The sequence below is a fragment of the Hippocampus guttulatus genome, chromosome 16 (genome assembly GCF_054856545.1).
Source record: "Hippocampus guttulatus isolate MCC_2025c chromosome 16, RoL_Hgut_1.0, whole genome shotgun sequence".
NCBI lineage: Eukaryota > Metazoa > Chordata > Actinopteri > Syngnathiformes > Syngnathidae > Hippocampus > Hippocampus guttulatus.
This window is the reverse complement of record NC_141276.1, coordinates 13,897,936-13,918,627: the sequence shown is the minus strand read 5'-3', so window position 1 is coordinate 13,918,627 and position 20,692 is coordinate 13,897,936. Positions and strand designations below refer to the sequence as shown.

The following is a 20,692-nucleotide window of genomic DNA, read 5'->3' as shown; positions in this document are numbered from 1 at the left end:
GTGATAAAACAGTTTAACAATGCGGAGTGTATACATAGATGTATACATTCCGGCCTTCCTGTGTGGAGTTTGCATGTTCTCCCCGGGCCTGCGTGGATTTTCTCCGGGTACTCCGGTTTCCTCCCACTTTCCAAAAGCATGCATGGCAGGCTGATTGAACACTCAAAATTGTCCCTGGGTGTGAGGGTGAGAGTGGATCATTGTTCTTCACTGCATGCCCTGCGATTGGCTGGCAACCGGTTCAGGGTGTTCCCCGCCTACCCGAAGACAGCTCGGATAGGCTCCAGCACACCCCGCAAACATTTGTGAGGATAAGCCGGTCAGAAAATGGATGGGTGGATATATACAGTATATACATATATATATGTGTGCGTACTCAGTGGCGTTCCGTCAAGGCCTGCAAGGCCTTCTCTGCTGGCCTAAACATTCTCAGAAAAGTAAATTTAATAAATTTACTTTTCTGAGAATAACATACATTTAATTTATTTTATTTTCATAAATATGTAAACAAAATTATTCTCTGTATTCTTTATGTCACATTATTTCCACTAAGTCGAGTAGCTTTCAATGTTATTTAAATAACATTGAAAGCCACTCGATAAATAACTTATTTATTATGGTAGAGTTTTTAATCAATCATATTTCAGCTAGCTTGTGTTGCCAGGTAAATGTGTGCACTGTAAGTGAACCGGCACAGTCAGCCTGCAATAGCCAATCAGATCACGAGTGTGCGGACCAGGGCCAGCTAGAAGGGCTTACGTCGAGACTGGACGTGCGCGTTCGATGATTGGATTAGTGTCTGCTAGAGGGAGCTATCACTGCATTTTCACCCAAAATGGCCGAAGGAGAAGACGTTGATCTGGTTGCAGAACTACTTTCCACACAATTTTCAAGACGGACCTTCCACGAAAAGCTGGATATTGTGCAAAGAGGTCGTCCAACTCCTGCGCGAGTTATCCTGTCCCAGCAAGGAAAAGGGTTTGTCCGTCATTTTCAGACGAGCAATATGAACAGTACCCGTGGCTCACAGCTTCTGAGAAACGCTGCAAATTGTACTGCTGGGAATGCCTATTGCTTGCAACCGACCGATTTGGTGTTTGGAGCCACACTGGATTTACCAATTTAAATTGTTTTACCAAGGCAGCAAGGAAACATCAGAGCACGGCTGGGCACTTACAAGCTACGGTGCGTTTAAAAACGTTTGGGGACACTCGCGTAGATCTGCAGCTCAGTTAACAGGCACTACATTGGTGAGTAAATGAATTTTATTTTACATTTCTTCTTGTCATTCTATTACGTTTGGATCAAATTAATGGGAATGAAATAAAATAAAGATACAAAAATGTATCAAATAAATCTGTTCACCTGCAATTTATAATGGCGCTTTGTAGTCACCTTCGTGTACTAAAGTTTGTTCAATCTCAGCTGCTCAACATTTTCAGTTATTTGCTTTTGCATAGCCTATTCTCAAAATGCAAATGATCTGTTAACTTGATTTTCAAAGAATAGTTTGTTTTGTTATTGTGTGGTTGGTGTCTTATATGAAACTGCGACATTGCGCAATTTATTGGACAGACTTGTTTAAGATCACACAGTGTAATTTTTGGTGGCATTTTATTTAGTTTTTTTAAATCATCTTTTTATTTTTGACAATATCTGTAAATGTAGTTTCCTGCTCTTAATTGTGAATGCATACTTGATGGTTTTAAATGCTCCTGAAATTAAGTGCTGCTTGACGAGCCTATATTGTGTTAATGTATGTGACGTCACTGAAGGCCAAAGGTTGAAATGCACGGTCCGCCACTGTGTGTACTGTATATGTATCACCATCCCCCAACTAGATGAGTGGTTGCAACATATTCCGGGACCATCGGACATCTCACTCCAGAAAAGCGCAGTGCTGGGAACAGCACCTGTTATATATATATATATAAATTAGAGCTGTCAAACAATTAAAATATTTAATCTAATTAAAAACGCAACTGTCATAATAAACTCAAAATAACTAATAATTAATCGTGATTATGCACATTTTTTATCGTTTCTAAATTTCCTTTTATATTTTTTGTCCTATTTTTTCCTGTTTTAATGCTCTCATCAACATGGAATCATGGATCAGTTTTGTATGTGCAAAATGCAAATATTTACTGAAACAACAATTTAAATTTTCAATTTTACATGAAAAATTTTCACTTGGAGGAGATATGCACACATAATCTCTCACACAATAGTACTGTCTATCAACAACAGTGAAAAAAATATTTTGTCACACAACACCTCATTTATCAGCTCTTTTTAGGAAATCAAAACAGAGCAATATAAAATTATAAATCTAAAGTAAACTAGTACTCAGCCAACAGTGGATTTAAGGCATGGTTGCATACTTCGTTTTTTTCAACTTTGCTTTGAACACAGCAGTCAGGCTATGTTGATTCTGTTGGTCCTTCTTGCGCGGAAGTCTCACTTTGGTTTCGTGTAGACATCATTTTGGATGACTACACTTGGTTCGAAACAACACTGGAGACGTTTTCTTATTTTCAGTGTGGTCGCGACCACCGCGCCGCTGACCTCTCGACGTGCCTCAGCGCACCGTCACTGTCAGACGAACACAGAGAAGCTCCACCCCCTTTATTTATATGGACATGGAACATGGTAACCTTCCACACGAAATAGTTCAAAACAAGTAACAATCGTGTCTGTGGCATACATCGTATTCAACAGACTACCTGCTCTTTATTCACCAGAGGCTCATCAACCTAGTCTCTTATTTCTCTCCCGAAACAGTGCCATCTCCGCTTCCTACAATTTCTGTGCATAGCTTGTAATGGAGGCTCTCGCTGGCAATCCGTAGTGGAGTCGTGAGATGCAATGCGAATGATTTCAGCTTAGTCGAGCTGTGGACAATGTTAACAGACTTGCATGCAGTAGCCATACCTTTAGCTATGGCTTCAGCAAATTTGTTCTTCGTGGTGTTATCCATTGTCTTTGTTTTGAAATGATCCATAGCTGTCTGTCTTAGACGAGGGGAAGGAGTACTCACACCAGCTGTGTGCTTGGCCATCAAGTGGTATTTCAGACTCGACGTGCTGTGATGATAGCTCAGTTTACGACTGCAAAACATACAGGTAACTTTGGTCTTGTCATTGGAACTATCTGGCAACTTTTTAAAAGTAAACTTTCCATTCATAAACACTTTAAGTGTCTGTTTTCGGTGACTCGCGCTGGCAAAACAGACATGGGTGTGGACTTCTGCAGCGCGCTTGTTGTTTTGTTTCCCGGTTTATTTAAAGAGCAACGTAACATCCGCTGTGACGTGTTGCCGCATGAATCTCGCGAGAAAAAATTTAATCACGTTAAAATTCATATAATTAATGCTGATAATAATGCGCTAAACTGACAGTTCTAAAATATATTATATATATCCGGTCTAATATAAATAAAAAAAAATCCTCGTCTCACCCCCCCTCGGGTGGTGTCCGTCCCTCATTCAACTCGGGTCCTCTACCAGAGGCCAGGAAGCTTGAGGGTTCTGCGCAGTATCCTTGCTGTTCCCAGCACTGCACATTTCTGGACTGAGATGTCCGATGTTGTTCCCGGGATCTGTTGCAACCACTCATCTAGTTTGGGGGTCACTGCCCCGAGTGCTCCGACCACCACAGGCACGACTGTCACCTTTACCTTCCAGGCTCTCTCCAGCTCCTCTCTGAGCCCTTGGTATTTCTCGAGTTTCTCATGTTCCTTCTTTCTGATGTTTCCATCACTTGGGACCGCTACATCCACTACAACGGCTTTCCTCTGCCCTTTATCTATGATCACGATATCTGGTTGGTTCGCCATTACCATCTTGTCAGTTTGGATCTGGAAGTCCCACAGGATCTTCGCTCTGTCATTCTCCACCACCTTCGGAGGTGTTTCCCATTTTGACCTTGGGGTTTCCAGGTCATACTCCGCACAGATGTTTCGGTAGACTATGCCAGCCACCTGGTTATGGCGTTCCATGTAGGCTTTCCCTGCCAGCATCTTACACCCTGCAGTTATGTGTTGGATCATCTCAGGTGCCTCTTTGCACAACCTACACCTTGGGTCTTGTCTGGTGTGGTATATCTGGGCCTCAATGGCTCTGGTGCTCAGGGCCTGCTTCTGAGCAGCCAGGATGAGTGCCTCTGTGCTGTCCTTCAGGCCAGCCCTCTCTAGCCACTGATAGGACTTCTTGAGATCGGCCACTTCAGTTATGGTCCGGTGGTACATCCCGTGTAGGGGCTTGTCCTCCCATGATGGTCCCTCTTCCATCGCCTCATCTTCTGTTCCCCATTGTCTGAGACATTCTCTGAGTACGTCATCCGTTGGAGCCTTCTCCTTGATGTATTCATGGAGCTTGGATGTTTCATCCTGGACAGTGGCTCTCACACTCACTAGTCCACGGCCTCCTTCCTTTTGGCTTGCGTACAGTCTCAGGGTGCTGGATTTGGGATGGAACCCTCCATGCATGGTTAGGAGCTTTCGGGTCTTAACGTCCGTGGTCTGAATCTCTTCCTTTGGCCACCTTATTATTCCTGCAGGGTATCTGATCACTGGCAGGGCATAGCTGTTTATTGCCCGGGTCTTATTCTTGCCATTGAGCTGGCTTCTTAGGACTTGCCTCACTCGATGGAGGTATTTGGCCGTAGCCGCTTTCCTTGTTGCCAGTTCGAGGTTGCCATTGGCTTGTGGTATACCGAGGTACTTGTAGCTGTCCTCAATGTCTGCTATTGTTCCTTCAGGGAGTGAGACCCCTTCAGTGCGGACTACCTTTCCTCTCTTAGTCACCATCCGACTACATTTCTCAAGCCCGAATGACATCCCGATGTCGCTGCTGTAGATCCTGGTTGTGTGGATCAGGGAGTCTATGTCCCTTTCGCTCTTAGCATACAGCTTTATGTCATCCATGTAGAGGAGGTGACTGATCGTAGCTCCATTTCTGAGGCGGTATCCATAGCCTGTCTTGGTGATTACTTGGCTTAGGGGGTTCAGTCCTATGCAGAACAGCAGTGGGGAGAGTGCATCACCTTGGTATATGCCACATTTGACGGACACTTGGGTAAGTGGCTTGCCATTGGCTTCAAGTGTGGTTTTCCACATCCTCATCGAGTTCGCAACGAAGGCTCTTAGGGTCCTGTTCACCTTATACAACTCCAAGAATTCAGTGATCCATGTATGTGGCATCGAGTCATAGGCTTTCTTGTAATCAATCCAGGCTGTGCACAGGTTGGTACGTCGGGACCTGCAGTCTTGTGCGACTGTTCTGTCAACCAGGAGCTGATGTTTGGCTCCTCTGGTATCTCTACCAATGCCCTTCTGTGCTTCGCTCACGTATTGATCCATGTGTCCACTTATCTTAGCCGCAATGATGCCTGACATGAGCTTCCATGTTGTGGAGAGACAGGTTATTGGCCGATAGTTGGATGGGACTCTATGATCACGATATCTGGTTGGTTCGCCATTACCATCTTGTCAGTCTGGATCTGGATGGGACTTTGAGGGATCCTTCATGATCAGGATCGTTTGCCCTTCGGTTAGCCATCCTGGGTGAGTCCCATCCCTCAGCAGCTGGTTCATTTGTGCTGCTAGGCGCTCATGGAGTGCTGTGAGTTTCTTTAGCCAGTAGGTGTGGACCATGTCCGGGCCTGGTGCTGTCCAGTTCTTCATATCTGAGACTCTTTCCTGTATGTCTGCCACTGTTATGGTAACTGGGTTCTGTTCAGGGAGGTTGCTGTGCTCCTCTCTCAGGGTCACCAGCCATTGTGCACTGCTGTTATGTGCAACCTCCTTCTCCCATATGCCTTTCCAGTACCTTTCAGTTTCCAGTCTTGGTGGGTCAGCTCTGTTGTTAAGACCCTGCCACTGAGCATACACTTTCGCAGGTTGTGTTGCAAACAGCCTGTTTATTCGTCTGGCCTCATTCTCTTTCGTGTACCGCTTTAGGCGGCTGGACAAGGCTTGGAGCCTTTGTTTGGCAGTTTCGAGTGCTTCAGGTATGGTCATCTGGATGTACCTCTCGGGTATCGGCCTTTTCATCACACCTCTCTGGGCCTCCGTCAATTGACTCACATCTTTCCGAGCCGCCTTGATCTTAGCCTCCAACTGTCTTTTCCATGGTGGGTAACATATCTCATGGCTTCCATGGTTGCTCTTATAGCCAAGCATCTCAAGTTCAAGCTCATTGGTTTCCGTGATCGTTACGGTAGGGATCGCCCTCAGTGCTGCATTCACACTTTCCATGAGACTTTCAGGTGGTACTTCACATAGGCGTTGTAATCGGTTTCTAGGTTGCCCAGCTTTCATTCTCGCCATGATCTTAGCTTTCAGGGCAGTTGCTGCCTCGCTCAGCATTTCATTCATTGGGGCTGGCCTCCCAATCTCATCATCTGCATTCATTGGGGCTTGCATCCCAATCTCTGGTATGACCTCCTCCTCTGATCTGGCAGCCTGGGGCCTTTCACCATGGAACCTGCGTTGTACCTCATCAATCTCAAGTTGTGACAGCAGTTGCCGTTTGTGGATGTTGTAACACTGAGCTACTAGTTGTTTCGTGGTCAACCGTGACTGTGGGTTTCGAAGTAACCATTTAGCCCACATTCTTTGCATGTAACCCCTCTGACTAGGGTTGCTTGAGTAGTAGCATTCCAACTGAGCCATGTTATCGCATCTCGCCCATCTCCGCTTTGTTCCAGTAGCCCATTTTTCATCAAGGTGCTCTGGTTCCCTAGCACCTGACGCAGACCTTGTTTGGCCGGGCGACGTCTGAGCCGGCATGTCATTCATTTTACTGTCTCTCATCATTGTATGAGGTAGGCATTAGCGTGAAGGATCTTGCCCAAGGACCCACACTGGATGGTGTTATGTGCTCATTTTTTGCCCCAAGCGGGATTCGAACCACCGTCTCCCGTTGCCAAACCGATGCCTTACCAACTGAGCTATCCAGCCGCTTATCCCGACATACCAACCTGTGCACAGCTGGATTGATTACAAGAAAGCCTATGACTCGATGCCACATACATGGATCACTGAATGCTTGGAGTTGTATAAGGTGAACAGGACCCTAAGAGCCTTCGTTGCGAACTCGATGAGGATGTGGAAAACCACACTTGAAACCAATGGCAAGCCACTTACCCAAGTGTCCGTCAAATGTGGCATATACCAAGGTGATGCACTCTCCCCACTGCTGTTCTGCATAGGACTGAACCCCCTAAGCCAAGTAATCACCAAGACAGGCTATGGATACCGCCTCAGAAATGGAGGTACGATCAGTCACCTCCTCGACATGGATGACATAAAGCTGTATGCTAAGAGCGAAAGGGACATAGACTCCCTGATCCACACAACCAGGATCTACAGCAGCGACTTCGGGATGTCATTCGGGCTTGAGAAATGTAGTCGGATGGTGACTAAGAGAGGAAAGGTCGTCCGCACTGAAGGGGTCTCACTCCCTGAAGGAACAATAGCAGACATTGAGGACAGCTACAAGTACCTCGGTATACCACAAGCCAATGGCAACCTCGAACTGGCAACAAGGAAAGCGGCTACGGCCAAATACCCCCAGCGAGTGAGGCAAGTCCTAAGAAGCCAGCTCAATGTCAAGAATAAGACCCGGGCAATAAACAGCCATGCCCTGCCAGTGATCAGATACCCTGCAGGAATAATTAGGTGGCCAAAGGAAGAGATTCAGACCACGGACGTTAAGACCCGAAAGCTCCTAACCATGATGGGGGGTTCCATCCCAAATCCAGCACCCTGAGACTGTACGCAAGCCGAAAGGAAGGAGGCCGGGGACGAGTGAGTGTGGGAGCCACTGTCCAAGATGAAACATCCAAGCTCCATGAAAACATCAAGGAGAAGGCTCCAACGGATGACGTACTCAGAGAATGGGGAACAGAGAATGAGGCGCTGGAAGAGGGACCGTCATGGGAGGACAAGCCCCTACACGGGATGAACCAGCGGACCATAACTGAAGTGGCTGATCTCAAGAAGTCCTATCAGTGGCTAGAGAGGGCTGGCCTGAAGGACAGCACAGAGGCACTCATCCTGGCTGCTCAGGAGCAGGCCCTGACCACCAGAGCCATTGAGGCCCAGAAATACCACACCAGACAAGACCCAAGGTGTAGGTTACGCAAAGAGGCACCTGAGAAGATCCAACACATAACTGCAAGGTGTAAGATGCTGGCAGGGAAAGCCTACATGGAACGCCATAACCAGGTGGCTGGCATAGTCTACCGAAACATCTGTTCGGAGTATGGACTGGAAACCCCAAGATCAAAATGGGAAACACCTCAGAAGGTGGTGGAGAATGACAGAGCGAAGATCCTGTGGGACTTCCAGATCCAGACTGACAAGATGGTAATGGCGAACCAACCAGATATCGTGATCATAGAAAAAATCAGAGGAAAGCCGTTGTAGTGGATGTAGCGGTCCCAAGTGATGGAAACATCAGAAAGAAGGAAAACGAGAAACTCGAGAAATACCAAGGGCTCAGAGAGGAGCTGGAGAGAGCCTGGAAGGTAAAGGTGACAGTCGTGCCTGTGGTGGTCGGAGCACTCGGGGCAGTGACCCCCAAACTAGATGAGTGGTTGCAACAGATCCCGGGAACAACATCGGACATCTCAGTCCAGAAATGTGCAGTGCTGGGAACAGCAAGGATATTGCGCAGAACCCTCAAGCTTCCTGGCCTCTGGTAGAGGACCCGAGCTGAATGAGGGACGGGCACCACCCGAGGGGTGAGATGAGGATTTTTTTTTTAATATATATAATACACACACACACACACACATAGTATAGGGGACCATCTTTGCACATAAAATGAAAGCTTTTCTGTTTGTCGAACTGCAATATGGAATTTTAACTTGTTAATGGACACGCGCGTGTGCACACACACACACACACACATTCACACACACACACACACACACACACACACACAGTGGAAGTGTGTGTGTTCTAAAGCGACAGAAGTGAAGACAGATGGGGAGCAGAGCCAGCCACTCCAACTCTTTCATCCCTCATCAAATTATTAATTCATCCTCACTCACTCCGGCATCAGAAATACACACACACGCACAATTGAATATTAATTGAGATCTACACACACTTCTTCCCCACTATTTGCTACATGGCTGAGCCTGATTAAAGCCAATCGTTAACATCATTAACATGTGGTTGTCGCCCTTTCTCCAGCCTTTCTCTGCCTCTTTCATTGAGCTAAATGTTATGTTTCCATCCACTCCTGTTTTTGTGATGTCTAACTAGTAGCTAGCATTTCTGTCAGTCAGATTGTGTAATTGTTAAATGCTGGCCCAAAACAGTATCATTAATTTATTGATTGATTCTGCTTGGAACTAACTTGGCCAGGGATAAGCAACTTAAACAATGGAGATGGCCACATTTTTTTCATCAGCGCTTATGGGGGAAGGGGGGCACATAGTACCATAAACTGCCGAACCGAATGACAAAAATGACAACATTTACTGTATGCATGGCCCAATTTTAGTAGGCAGGCAGCCGTGCACCCGGCATAAAAACGGGCGGATTTTCATTTTGGTGTTGGGGCCTGTCTCGTCTAGTGTGGACGGGATATGCCTCACTAAAGCTGCCGTGCCTATGATGAAACTTCAAATTTGCTTCATAAAACAGCTGGTGTATTTTATTTTATTTTTTACTTCTCTAGATGGCACTCTCTGTTCAACATTGGGCCGAAAGCACACCGATTTGCCATTTCTTAAACCCCTTTATTTTAACCACCAGTGTCCTTATGACAATAACAGGGTTCGTACGGGTCCTTAAAGTTCATAAAAATCCATAATAAAATAAGTTGTAAAATTATGTTCTTAATTGTCCTTAAATTTCAGGGAAAGCTTCTAAAATCACCAAAAATCCTTAAAAATTAACCTGTGATGTTCATTTCATTTGTGGATGTCATTTCCCAATCCTTCCAAGTACTGTCGGGCGAAATGCATTCCTGGTTCCCGCTCTGCTTTTTCCGCCGTCTCCGATCAGTTCCGATGATGATCACGTGATCACTTCGGGTCATTTCGGGTAACAACAATAGATCGACGCCATGCTTTGTACACACCGCCCGTCGCTACTACCGATTGGATGATTTAGTGAGGTCCTCGGATGGGCACCGCTGGGGCAGGCAGCGGCGCCACTGGCGCGCCGAGAAGACGATCAAACTTGTCTATCGAGAGGAAGTAAAAGTCGTAACAAGGTTTCCGTAGGTGAACCTGTGGAAGGATTATTACCGGAGAGCGGCCAGCGCGCGATCTCGAACGGCGAGGGCGAAGGGGATCTGGAGGCTGTCGGCGGCGGCGCCGGCACACCCCACGCCCTGTCCCCCAGAATCCGGAGCGGGAAAAACGGCGGCGGTCGCGGTGCGGTGGGACGGCGGCGGGGATGTCACTGGCCCGCCAGTGGGTTGGTCGGTCTGCATCGCGCCCGTCCCCCCGCTGTCAGGCGCCCGTTCCTTTCCCCGACCGCCCACTCTCCCGACGTTCATCCACCGTGTCTACCCAACTCTATTTCTGGCCGAGCCGCGGCCGGCATCGGGGACCTCTCCCCGCCGGTGCCATTGCGACCCACCCGCCCTCGGAACCTTACCCACCCAGCCGCCGGGTACCCAACTGTCGGGGAAAGGGGGGGGGGGGGGGTTCAATGTCTCATACAGGTAGGAAAATTAAAATTTGACCTGCAGTCTGTCAAATAAAAGGTTAGCTGATTGCCCCTAAAGAAAAAATGTGCCCTTCCTTTGGTAGCAATGATTTGAACACCAGCTCAGTGATATGTGGCTTTCTGTTCAGCCCGCATATTGCTGAGCGGGCATTAAATCCACCGTGAATACCCTGCTGAATGAAGAAAAAATCCTTAAAAATGGCTAAATTAGCCCTCAAACATCCTTAAAAGGTCCATAAATAAAAAGCAAGTGTGAGAGTGGGAACCCTGATCAATATATAATGTTATTACAAGTCTTTCAGCCTTTGTGGGGATGTGACACAACCAACGACCAGTGGATGAGGTCGAACAAAACTGGAAACTTTGCAAACAATTATGAGAGCGGCATAGATAAAGGGGAAACACCAGTGAAAATGCAACTTTGTCATGATGCAAAAACCTTACATTGTGGGGGGAAAATGGCAAATGCCTAAAGAATCTCGTTGTAGTCTTACATAGTGACCCCACAAAATTCACAGTCTTTGTAAAATCTAAGTCTGAGACTATGCTACAGTATGACTTCAAACTCTGTGGGGCCTATTTTGTTAAGGCTGCGTAAAATCACTACATCATTTCATTTTTGTTCCAGCCCTAATTGTTTGTTCCAGTCTAATCTCACATGTTTGGACCCATGTTTAGCACATTTGTCTGTTTGTTTGTTATTGAACATATAAATCATACAATACAATAATAAATTGACAAAAGTGAAGGTAAGTAAACATTGTAAAAAGGAAAAGAAAAACAGTCATGATCACAGTTTTATGTTCAAAGGAGTAGGAAGAAGTAAAAAACTTATCTAGTCCTACCCCTTGTTATGTAGTAATATATGAATTGATCTTTTTTCAATACAAAAAAAGAAAAGGAAAAAATCTACATCCCATTAAGTGCTTTATGTGTACTGTACTTATCTATTTATACAACTCTCATTCTTGCACATTTATATGTCAATTTTCTCATATTCATAATAAATACTGCATTTCATTAATACATTTAATAAGTTGATCAATGTAATTCTGATGCTTTATTATATTTTGTAAATATATCAAATTTATCAGCTTAAATCTGATTTGTGTAGTTTTTTTGTATTAATCTTTTGAATTTGTTTTTGAACTCAACAATCGATTTGCTCATTTTCAGGTCCGTTTCGAAACTATTCCACAGATTGACACCTATTACTGATACACTCCTTAACTTGATATTTGTTCTTGTTTTGGATTTTTTGTAATGGTTAGTACCCCTTAAATTATAACAACTTTCTCTAATTTCAAAAAGCTTCTGGATGTTTTGGCAAAGGAGGTTAATATGTGCTTTGTACATTAATTGGGCGATTTTGAAGTCAACCAGGTCATAGAATTTCATTGTGTTTAATTTGATGAATAGTGGATTCGTGGGTTCTGTATATTTAGATCGACAGTATTGATTATCCTGATTGCTCTTTTTTTTGTAGTTTTAAAACAGGGAGTGTTTGTTTTACAGGCGTTTCCCCATATTTCCACACAGTAGGTCATATATGCAAGTAATAATGAGTAGTATAATGTGTACAAAGATCACTTATTCAACACATCCTTAGTTTTGTGGAGGATCCCTATAGTTTTAGATATTTTTCTTTTAATGTTGTCTATGTGTGGCTTCCAGGATAGTTTAGTACAGGGGTGTCCAAACCTTTTGCCAAGGGGGCCAGATTTTATGTGGTAAAATCATTCATGTCATGCACGGCAGTGCAAACAGAAGAGAGTATGTCCGTTCCTCTTGTTTGGGTTTTCAGGCTCTGGAGGTCCAGTAGTTCTTCAGTCACGTTCATTTCATTGTCCACTCCCCTCAGAAAAACAAGTGACTGAGCAGTGTCCGAGGCGTCTATGCTTTCGTCGCAAGCCAACGAAAAAAAATCTAACTCTTTTCCTCTGTCTCCCAATTGTCTTATGATGTCCGCTGAGAGTTCTTCAATCCTGCGTGCCACAGTGTTACATGCCAGGCAGACTTTGGCAAACTCTTGCTGCTTCTCAGGACATATTTTCTTCACCATCGTCATCATGCAGTCTTTGATAAATTCACCTTTGTTGAAAGGTTTGGAATGCTTTGCGATCAGCGTTGCTACTGCATAACTCGCCGCTGTGGCATTCTCGTTTGACTCTCGGGCTCTTGCGAAATACTGCTGCTGTGAGATTAAACAAGCTTCAAGCTGCTTCAATTTCTCTGTGCGTTCCTTGCCTGTAATCACGTCGTACATGTCAGCGTGTCTTGTTTGATAATGTCGCTTGACATTATAATCTTTAAAAACAGCCACTGTCTCTTGGCAAATGAGGCAGACACAGTTGTTTCGTATTTCAGTGAAGAAATAGTCCAATTTCCATTCATCCTTGAATCGTCGTCCCTCGCAGTCAACTTTCCTTTTTCTGTTGATTGTCGCCATTTTAGAAAACTGGGAGGTCAATATGTGCACGGAGTGATTTCTCGTAGACTCGTGGGTGATGTCTTGTAGAGTGCTACTGCCTTCTAGTGGCTACATGAGTAATAGCAGTTAGTAAATGCTATTACAGTACTCATTTAGTGAATGATAATACTCATTTAGCCACTAGAGGGAAGCACCACTCTATGAGACATCACTCACCAGTCTACGAGATCTCATTCCGTGCGACACGTGTCCCATTGCACACAACCTGCGGGCCAGACGGCACTGATTTTATGACAGAGGCCGAGGGCCGGATGAAATTCGACCCGGCCCACGGGCCGGAGTTTGGTTTAGTATCTATTACTAATTCAAGAAACTTATTTTCATAAACTCGTTCTAGTTCAATTGAGTTTACCTTTATTTTAACTTGGTGTTTAATTGGTCTTGTGCCAAAAACAATTAACTTTGATTTTTTCAAATTTAGTGATAATTTATTCCTGTCGAACCAGTTTTTTCATTTGTTTAATTCATTCTCCACAGTTTTCAGGAGCTGTTTCATATTGTCTCCAGAGCAGTAGAAAGTTGTAACATTTAGGCGTTTTGGCGCACAGAAATGCCTAGCCCCCGACTCATCCGACAATTTGGTAATCCAAAGTTGTCTGCGCTCAGCGTAGAAACTAAATGGAGGTTTATTTTGCAGCGCGAGTGGTTAAATGCCCTTTTGGTGTATTAGATTGAGGCGCAAGCAGAGGATCCGCAGATGTCCATGGTGGACGTCATGGTATTTTTGACACCATCAGGGGACAATCTCTTTGAATCAATGTAGAAATCAATTAAACAGATGATAAACATCATCAAGAAAACTTCTCCCATGCGTACAGTTCGACTGCGCTTTGCGCTCGACTTGCACCTAGCACAAAAAGAAGTCCCTTTAAATTTCTTTAGATGTGAGCTTGACAATTAATCCATATCGTGCCCATTCATATCCGTTCTTCAAATGTGGAGAATGTTGTGAAAGGGTGTGAAAGGGTAATTTGGGGTTAAATTATAGAAATAACAGGATTACAGATGTGGGGTGCATCATTGTGGCAGGGGTTGACTGTAGTACTGTATATGATGAATGCAATAAAATTCAAATCATTCAGTGGTGATCACTTGAAATTCTACACCAGTATCCAATCAACTTGAAGCACCATTGTGTGAGCTTGCTATGGTTTGCTGTGATGTCCTTTTAGCCCAGTGCTTCTCAATTATTTTCTGTCATCCCCTCACCCCGCCCCCCCAGGAAGAAGAAAACATCTCGCGCACCCCCCACCCCCGCGCGACAAACAATAGGATCATTTGTCTACAAAACTATTATAAGTACACATATTCATTACACTGTACCCTTATTAACGTATAAGAGAATACAAAAGAAAGAAATATGAACCCAACCGATTCAGGGTGTCCCCTGCCGACTGCCCGAAGACGGGCTGGGATAGGCTCCAGCACCCCCCGCGACCCTAGTGAGGATTAAGCGGTTCGGAAAATGGATGGATGGATGGAAATATGGACCAATTTACAACAAAAAATAGCTTTAGTAACTGTAAGAGAAAAGATTTTAAGTGCATCTGAAATTCAAAAATAAAATTAAATGCTTAATTAAACTATAAACATTTTTTGACTGACCATGTCAAACCACCCATCACTGAAAAATTTACATAAAATCAATAAATAATAATGCATTCAAACTGATCAAAAACATTACTTCAGGAGCACAATATAAAAACCTGCAAAACAAAAATATATAAATTAATTTGTGCTGATTTTTTTTTTTAATCAAAGATGATGTCTGGATTAATGGCTACAAGTAGCAGTCACAAAACAGGATGATGGTTGGCAATATTCAGCACGTTTTTGCTGAAAAAAACTCAACCGGCTCATCTGCGTGATTGGGGTGTAACGTCTTTATAGTGACACCTTAACTTATTTGGCTTCATGCTGTCCGCTGCCAACATTTTTAGACACAGTAGGTACACCGGTCTTTCCTCGTCTCCCACCGTCACAGTGAAGCCAAGCGCAACATACGCTTCATCATATTTCCTCGTCTTAGCTTACGGGGGACCTCTTTTCTCCGTCTCTCTCCGCCTGTCGACTTCGTGTCTGCCCTTCATACTCATACTCTGTGCTGTGTGCAAAGCACACATGCTCAGTGCAAACAAAACACAGAGTGAATGCTCCCTGCACACACTCTGTCAATGAGAGCGTCACTGCCCCCTAATGTAGTGGAGGTGCAATTGCACTTTATTCTAGGACAGAAAAAAATCTAAATAACAAAGCATGTTCTCTGAGGTCAAACGCGCCCCCCTTGACGGCGCGCCCCACTATTTGAGAAGCACTGTTTTAGCCTGTGTAAAACTGGCTAAAACTGAACTGAACTGGAACATTGTCCATGCATAAAAATGACCATGCGCCTCTTTCCATGCCAAGCACAGACTACTTTAGATAATCAAATTGTCAGATGAGTCGGGGGTGAGGCAATTCCGTGCGCCGAAACGCCTAAATGGGTGCAACACGGACCCAAACATTTGAGACTAGACTCTTCAATGGTGATCACTTGAAGTTCTACACCAGTATCCAATCAGGTTGTAGCAGCATTGTATGAACTTGCTATGGTTTGCTGTGATGTTTTCATGTCGCACTTTAAAGTAGTTCTCAATTCAATTCTTTTTTTTTTCTCTTTTGGGCATTTCAGTTTAGCAACAGCATTTATCTGCATCTTATATATGTTTTCCCCGACAGAAAATATTAAATATATTTATTGTCTTATTCATATTTTTTCCTGCCAATGATAAAGAGAGTCGGAGGTCAATTTCAAATGATTTTCCTCACTGATTAAAAATCAGCTGAAACACCTCACTTAGACACTGTATGAAGACAAGACATCACCGCAGCTAATGGAATCTGAACTGGCTCAATAAGCATTTACATAACAGTCCAGAAATTGATCACACACTCTCTCAGGAAATAAATAACACAATTCAACTGTTTTAATGCGAATGTAGTACTGTATAACCACACAGTATCATTTGAATAAAAATCACCAACACCAGCTCACTTACATTTACATAAATCCCATGAACACAATATTTTGCATTAGGCCTGAGAGAATATGGAAAAAAAGGTGATCTGCATTCAACCATTCAGAACTGAAGACGGAATGCCATCTTACACAGAATGCCACACAGAATCGGCGACATTTTCTTTCTTTCTTCTTCATTCTTTATTGAACTGTCAAAAAAGATCTATTTCAAGCGTACGAGGTGAACGAGTGGGCTTTAATTTATTGTTATGTGGCGTCATACATGCGGTGAAACATGCATTCCCATTTGATCCCACAACTCTTTCATTAATGATTCTGTTTGTATACAGTACATCTCCCTAATCTGGTTATCTGCTCTCAAGTACTGCTGTACTTTAAATTGCACTGTGCTGTTGGAAGACATCTTTTTCTCAAGCAGCTGAGCAAAAGGGTGGAACTGAATGAACAATCGTAGGGGATGTCAAAGAAACACTGAAGACATAACGCACAATTTTCAGGTTGACTCCATAATGAGCGAAAAAGCTCCAAAAACGAAAGTAAAGCAAGTAATTACAGTGTATGCGAGCAAGAATGCACACACTGCATACTCTACATGTGCACACTCTCACAAGACAGTCAGAAATTCCGCTTCGGGAAAATTATCTGTGTGTAGGTGTGTGCATGTGTGTGCTACTCCTTTGCAAAAGTGCTTGCATCTGCAGGTTCACCCTGAGAGCCTCTCAAATCAAATGACCAAGAATAATGTGCAGAAAACCGCTGAGGGTGGCAAGACTACACACCCACACACTCGCGCGCACACACACACACACACACACACACACACACACACACACACACACCATTTTTTCACTTGTTTTTCCCTTTTTGTTTTATTTCTTTTCTTTCCTTAAAGCTTTCCCAGATTAGATTTTGTCCGGTCTTTTTTTCAAACACTCATCTCTGTCTTTCCAGTGTGAGTAGTTACACAAAAAATCAACATCTCTTTATAAGATACTGAATCAACTATGCAATATATTATGAGTGCTTGTTTCTATTTAAAAAAAAAACATGATAACCATATTCCATCAACAATTATTTAGAGTGAACATATGCAAGAGCCAATATTATATATAATTACAATATGACAATATAATAAAAATATATAATAATAATGAACAATATAAGTTCAGCAGTAGATGCAAATAAATGCTGTATACTGATTTAAAATAATGTTCCTATTAATTAAAACACGACTGTGAATCTCATATACACAAATTTTACACTAGGGTACAAAATATATTTACACCAAAGACGCTGTGTGCGTGCATATGCACGTGTGCATGTAGATGGTCATGTGTGTTCGCGCACGCATGTGTGCGTGTGTGTACGTTGCGTGCACACTGGTCCTGGGCCAGTGACGAGCACAGCGCAGCGTTGTGGATGCTGTATAACAAATAGGACCTGTCAGCCCAGGCGGGGGAGAGCGAGACACAGCACAGATGATTGATTACTACAGTGTGTGTGTATGTGTGTGTTTCCCCTGACCACCAACCCCCCTCCTTCACACACACACACACACACACACACACACACACACACACACACACACACACACTTTGCACGAAACAGAGGCGCTGATGTCAACACTTTTCCCTTACAAGTAAGAAGTGGGAGGAATTGCCTCAATAGTGTTATTTAGGATTCTTCCATATTGGATGTAGGATAGGATCCAATCGAGAAGGGAAATCAGAATATGTTTTTAAATCACAAACACACATAGGGGGCTATTATTGGAACACAAATACGAATACATGCAGACTTCAATCCATATCTAGGTCAAAAGTATGCATATCTGTCAGCATAGACACAAATGTCTAACATGAATCAAAAAGGCCATGACACAAATGTGAAATAGAATATACAAATAAGTTTGCAAAAATATGGACGTAAAGCATATGATCTGTAAACATTGAGACTCTTGATTGGCTGTATGCTCACATGTGACTTTTGCTAAGAGATGACAAGCTGATTGAAAAACTGAATCAAGTGTGGCCTACATATGGCATATGAATATCATATCTATCCATTCAGTTTCTAAAGACTTTGATGTCCTTAGGGTGGTGGTCGAGCTGGAGCTTCATTGCTGCTAATTAGTATTAAGAGCAGGGCTACACCCTAAAATATGGTTCTCATTAGGACCATAAGAGACTTTTTCATTCTTAGGAAAATGGAAGACCATTTTGACCATTTCGGTTTGCGTTGTTGCATCGTTCTTTTGATGAAAGAGTGTTTAGTCCTCTTCTGCTGCAAGTGTCAATGGGGAGAGATTTGTCTCCAAATTACATCCGCGATTTTTACATGTGACCTAAAATATATTGGTGATTAACATGTTTTTTTTTTTAAGTTGTGCAAAGGCAAAATACGATTGAGGGAAACAAATTGTGGTCATATTGTGTTGAATGAATAAACATAAAAGATCAGATAAAGGCTCAATTTCGGTTCTTCAATATCCAATTTTTAACAAAGAACGTGTCACAAAGCAAGGTGGTGGAGGACCCCAAAAAGCAGGCAGGAGAGAGGAGCAGGGTGTATTTGAAGAAGTGTATTGATAAAACACAGAAAACTAAATACTAAAAAAACAAAGTCCAAAGTATCAAACAAAAACCCATGACTGAAGCTCAAAACGATCAATAACAGAAACATGACCAAAAACATGACCTAAACTTGACTGACAGACAAACATGACAGCAGCAAAGAGCAACAATGACCCGACCATGAGTAGTCGGCCGGGAGCCCTTTTAAAGCCACTAATTACCTAACGACGAACAGGCGTGCAGCTGCATGGAAAAGCCCCACAGTGCCACCTGTTGGTCAAAAACCAAAACATGACAGAACGGGAGATAACTGGTTCCTATTTCGTGCAGACAACAACACTGCCTCCTAGTGGCCGGAGGAGGGATGTCCTTTCAACATTTGTGTCAAAAATGGGCGTGTCTGATGATCCATAAATGCATATTGACATTACAACACGAAGAGACACGTGAAAATCACCTATATATATATATATATATATATATGGGCGGCCCGGTAGTCCAGTGGTTAGCACGTCGACTTCACAGTGCAGAGGTACCGGGTTAAATTCCAGCTCCGGCCTCCCTGTGTGGAGTTTGCATGTTCTCCCCGGGCCTGCGTGGGTTTTCTCCGGGTACTCCGGTTTCCTCCCACGTTCCAAAAACATGCATGGCAGGCTGATTGAACACGCTAAATTGTCCCTAGGTGTGAGTGTGAGTGCGCATGGTTGTTCGTCTCTGTGTGCCCTGCGATTGTCTGGCAACCGGTTCAGGGTGTCCCCCGCCTACTGCCCGAAGACGGCTGGGATAGGCTCCAGCACCCCCCGCGACCCTAGTGAGGATTAAGCGGTTCGGAAAATGAATGAATGAATATATATATATACTTCGAAACCCACAGTCACGGTTGACCACGAAACAACTAGTAGCTCAGTGTTCCAACATCCACAAACGGCAACTGCTGTCACAACTTGAGATTGATGAGGTACAACGCAGGTTCCATGGTGAAGGTCCCCAGGCTGCCAGATCAGAGGAGGAGGTCATACCAGAGATTGGGAGGCAAGCCCCAATGAATGCAGATGATGAGATTGGGAGGCCAGCCCCAATGAATGAAATGCTGAGCGAGGCAGCAACTGACCTGAAAGCTAAGATCATGGCGAGAATGAAAGTTGGCCAAACTAGAAACCAATTACAACGGCTAAGTGAAGTACCACCTGAAAGTCTCATGGAAAGTGTGAATGCAGCACTGAGGGCGATCCCTACCGTAATGATCACGGAAACCAATGAGCTGATATACGCTTCAGCATCAGTGATCCTAGAGATGCTTGGCGATAAGAGCAACCATGGGAGCCATGAGATACGTTACCCACCATGGAAAAGACGGTTGGAGGCTAAGATCAAGGCGGCTCGGAAAGATGTGAGTCAATTGACAGAGGCCCGGAGAGGTGTGATGAAAAGGCCGATACCCAAGAGGTACATCCAGATGACCATACCTGAAGCACTCGAAACTGCCAAACAAAGGCTCCAAGCCTTGTCCAGCCGCCTAAAGCGGTACACGAAAGAGAATGAGGCCAGACGAATAAACAGGCTGTTCGCAACACAACCTGCGAAAGTGTACGCTCAGTGGCAGGGCACAATGGCTGGTGATCCTGAGAGAGGAGCACAGCAACCTCCCTGAACAGAACCCAGTTACCATAACAGTGGCAGACATACAGGAAAGAGTCTCAGATATGAAGAACTGGACAGCACCATGGTCCACACCTACTGGCTAAAGAAACTCACAGCACTCCATGAGTGCCTAGCAGCACAAATGAACCAAATGCTGAGGGATGGGACTCACCCAGGATGGCTAACCAAAGGGCGAACAATCCTGATCATGAAGGATCCCTCAAAGGGTGCAGTCCCATCCAACTATCGGCCAATAACCTGTCTCTCCAC

The 20,692-nt window shown here is 44.1% G+C and overlaps 2 protein-coding genes across 4 annotated transcripts in view; both read right to left on the bottom strand.

Annotated features, from left to right (window-relative positions):
- The window catches only part of rbfox1 (RNA binding fox-1 homolog 1), a 191,394-nt gene that overhangs the window by 130,723 nt on the left and 39,979 nt on the right, over positions 1-20,692 (bottom strand). The gene's annotated exons all lie outside the window — the stretch shown is intronic.
- On the bottom strand, positions 3,502-4,839 carry LOC147193283 (uncharacterized). Its single transcript, XM_086133717.1, has 2 exons — positions 3,958-4,839; positions 3,502-3,750 (listed from the first exon to the last, which is right to left on the bottom strand). Exons 1-2 carry the CDS (start codon positions 4,837-4,839, stop codon positions 3,502-3,504), a joined length of 1,131 nt encoding a protein of 376 aa, XP_085989843.1.

Bases quoted from the DNA above. Each gene is read 5' to 3' on its own strand.
- LOC147193283 (XM_086133717.1), bottom strand. From the start codon at position 4,839: ATGTCATTCGGGCTTGAGAAATGTAGTCGGATGGTGACTAAGAGAGGA. The intron at 3,751-3,957 runs ATCTGTGCGGAG...AGTGATGGAAAC, and splicing joins CTGGCATAGTCTACCGAAAC to ATCAGAAAGAAGGAACATGA.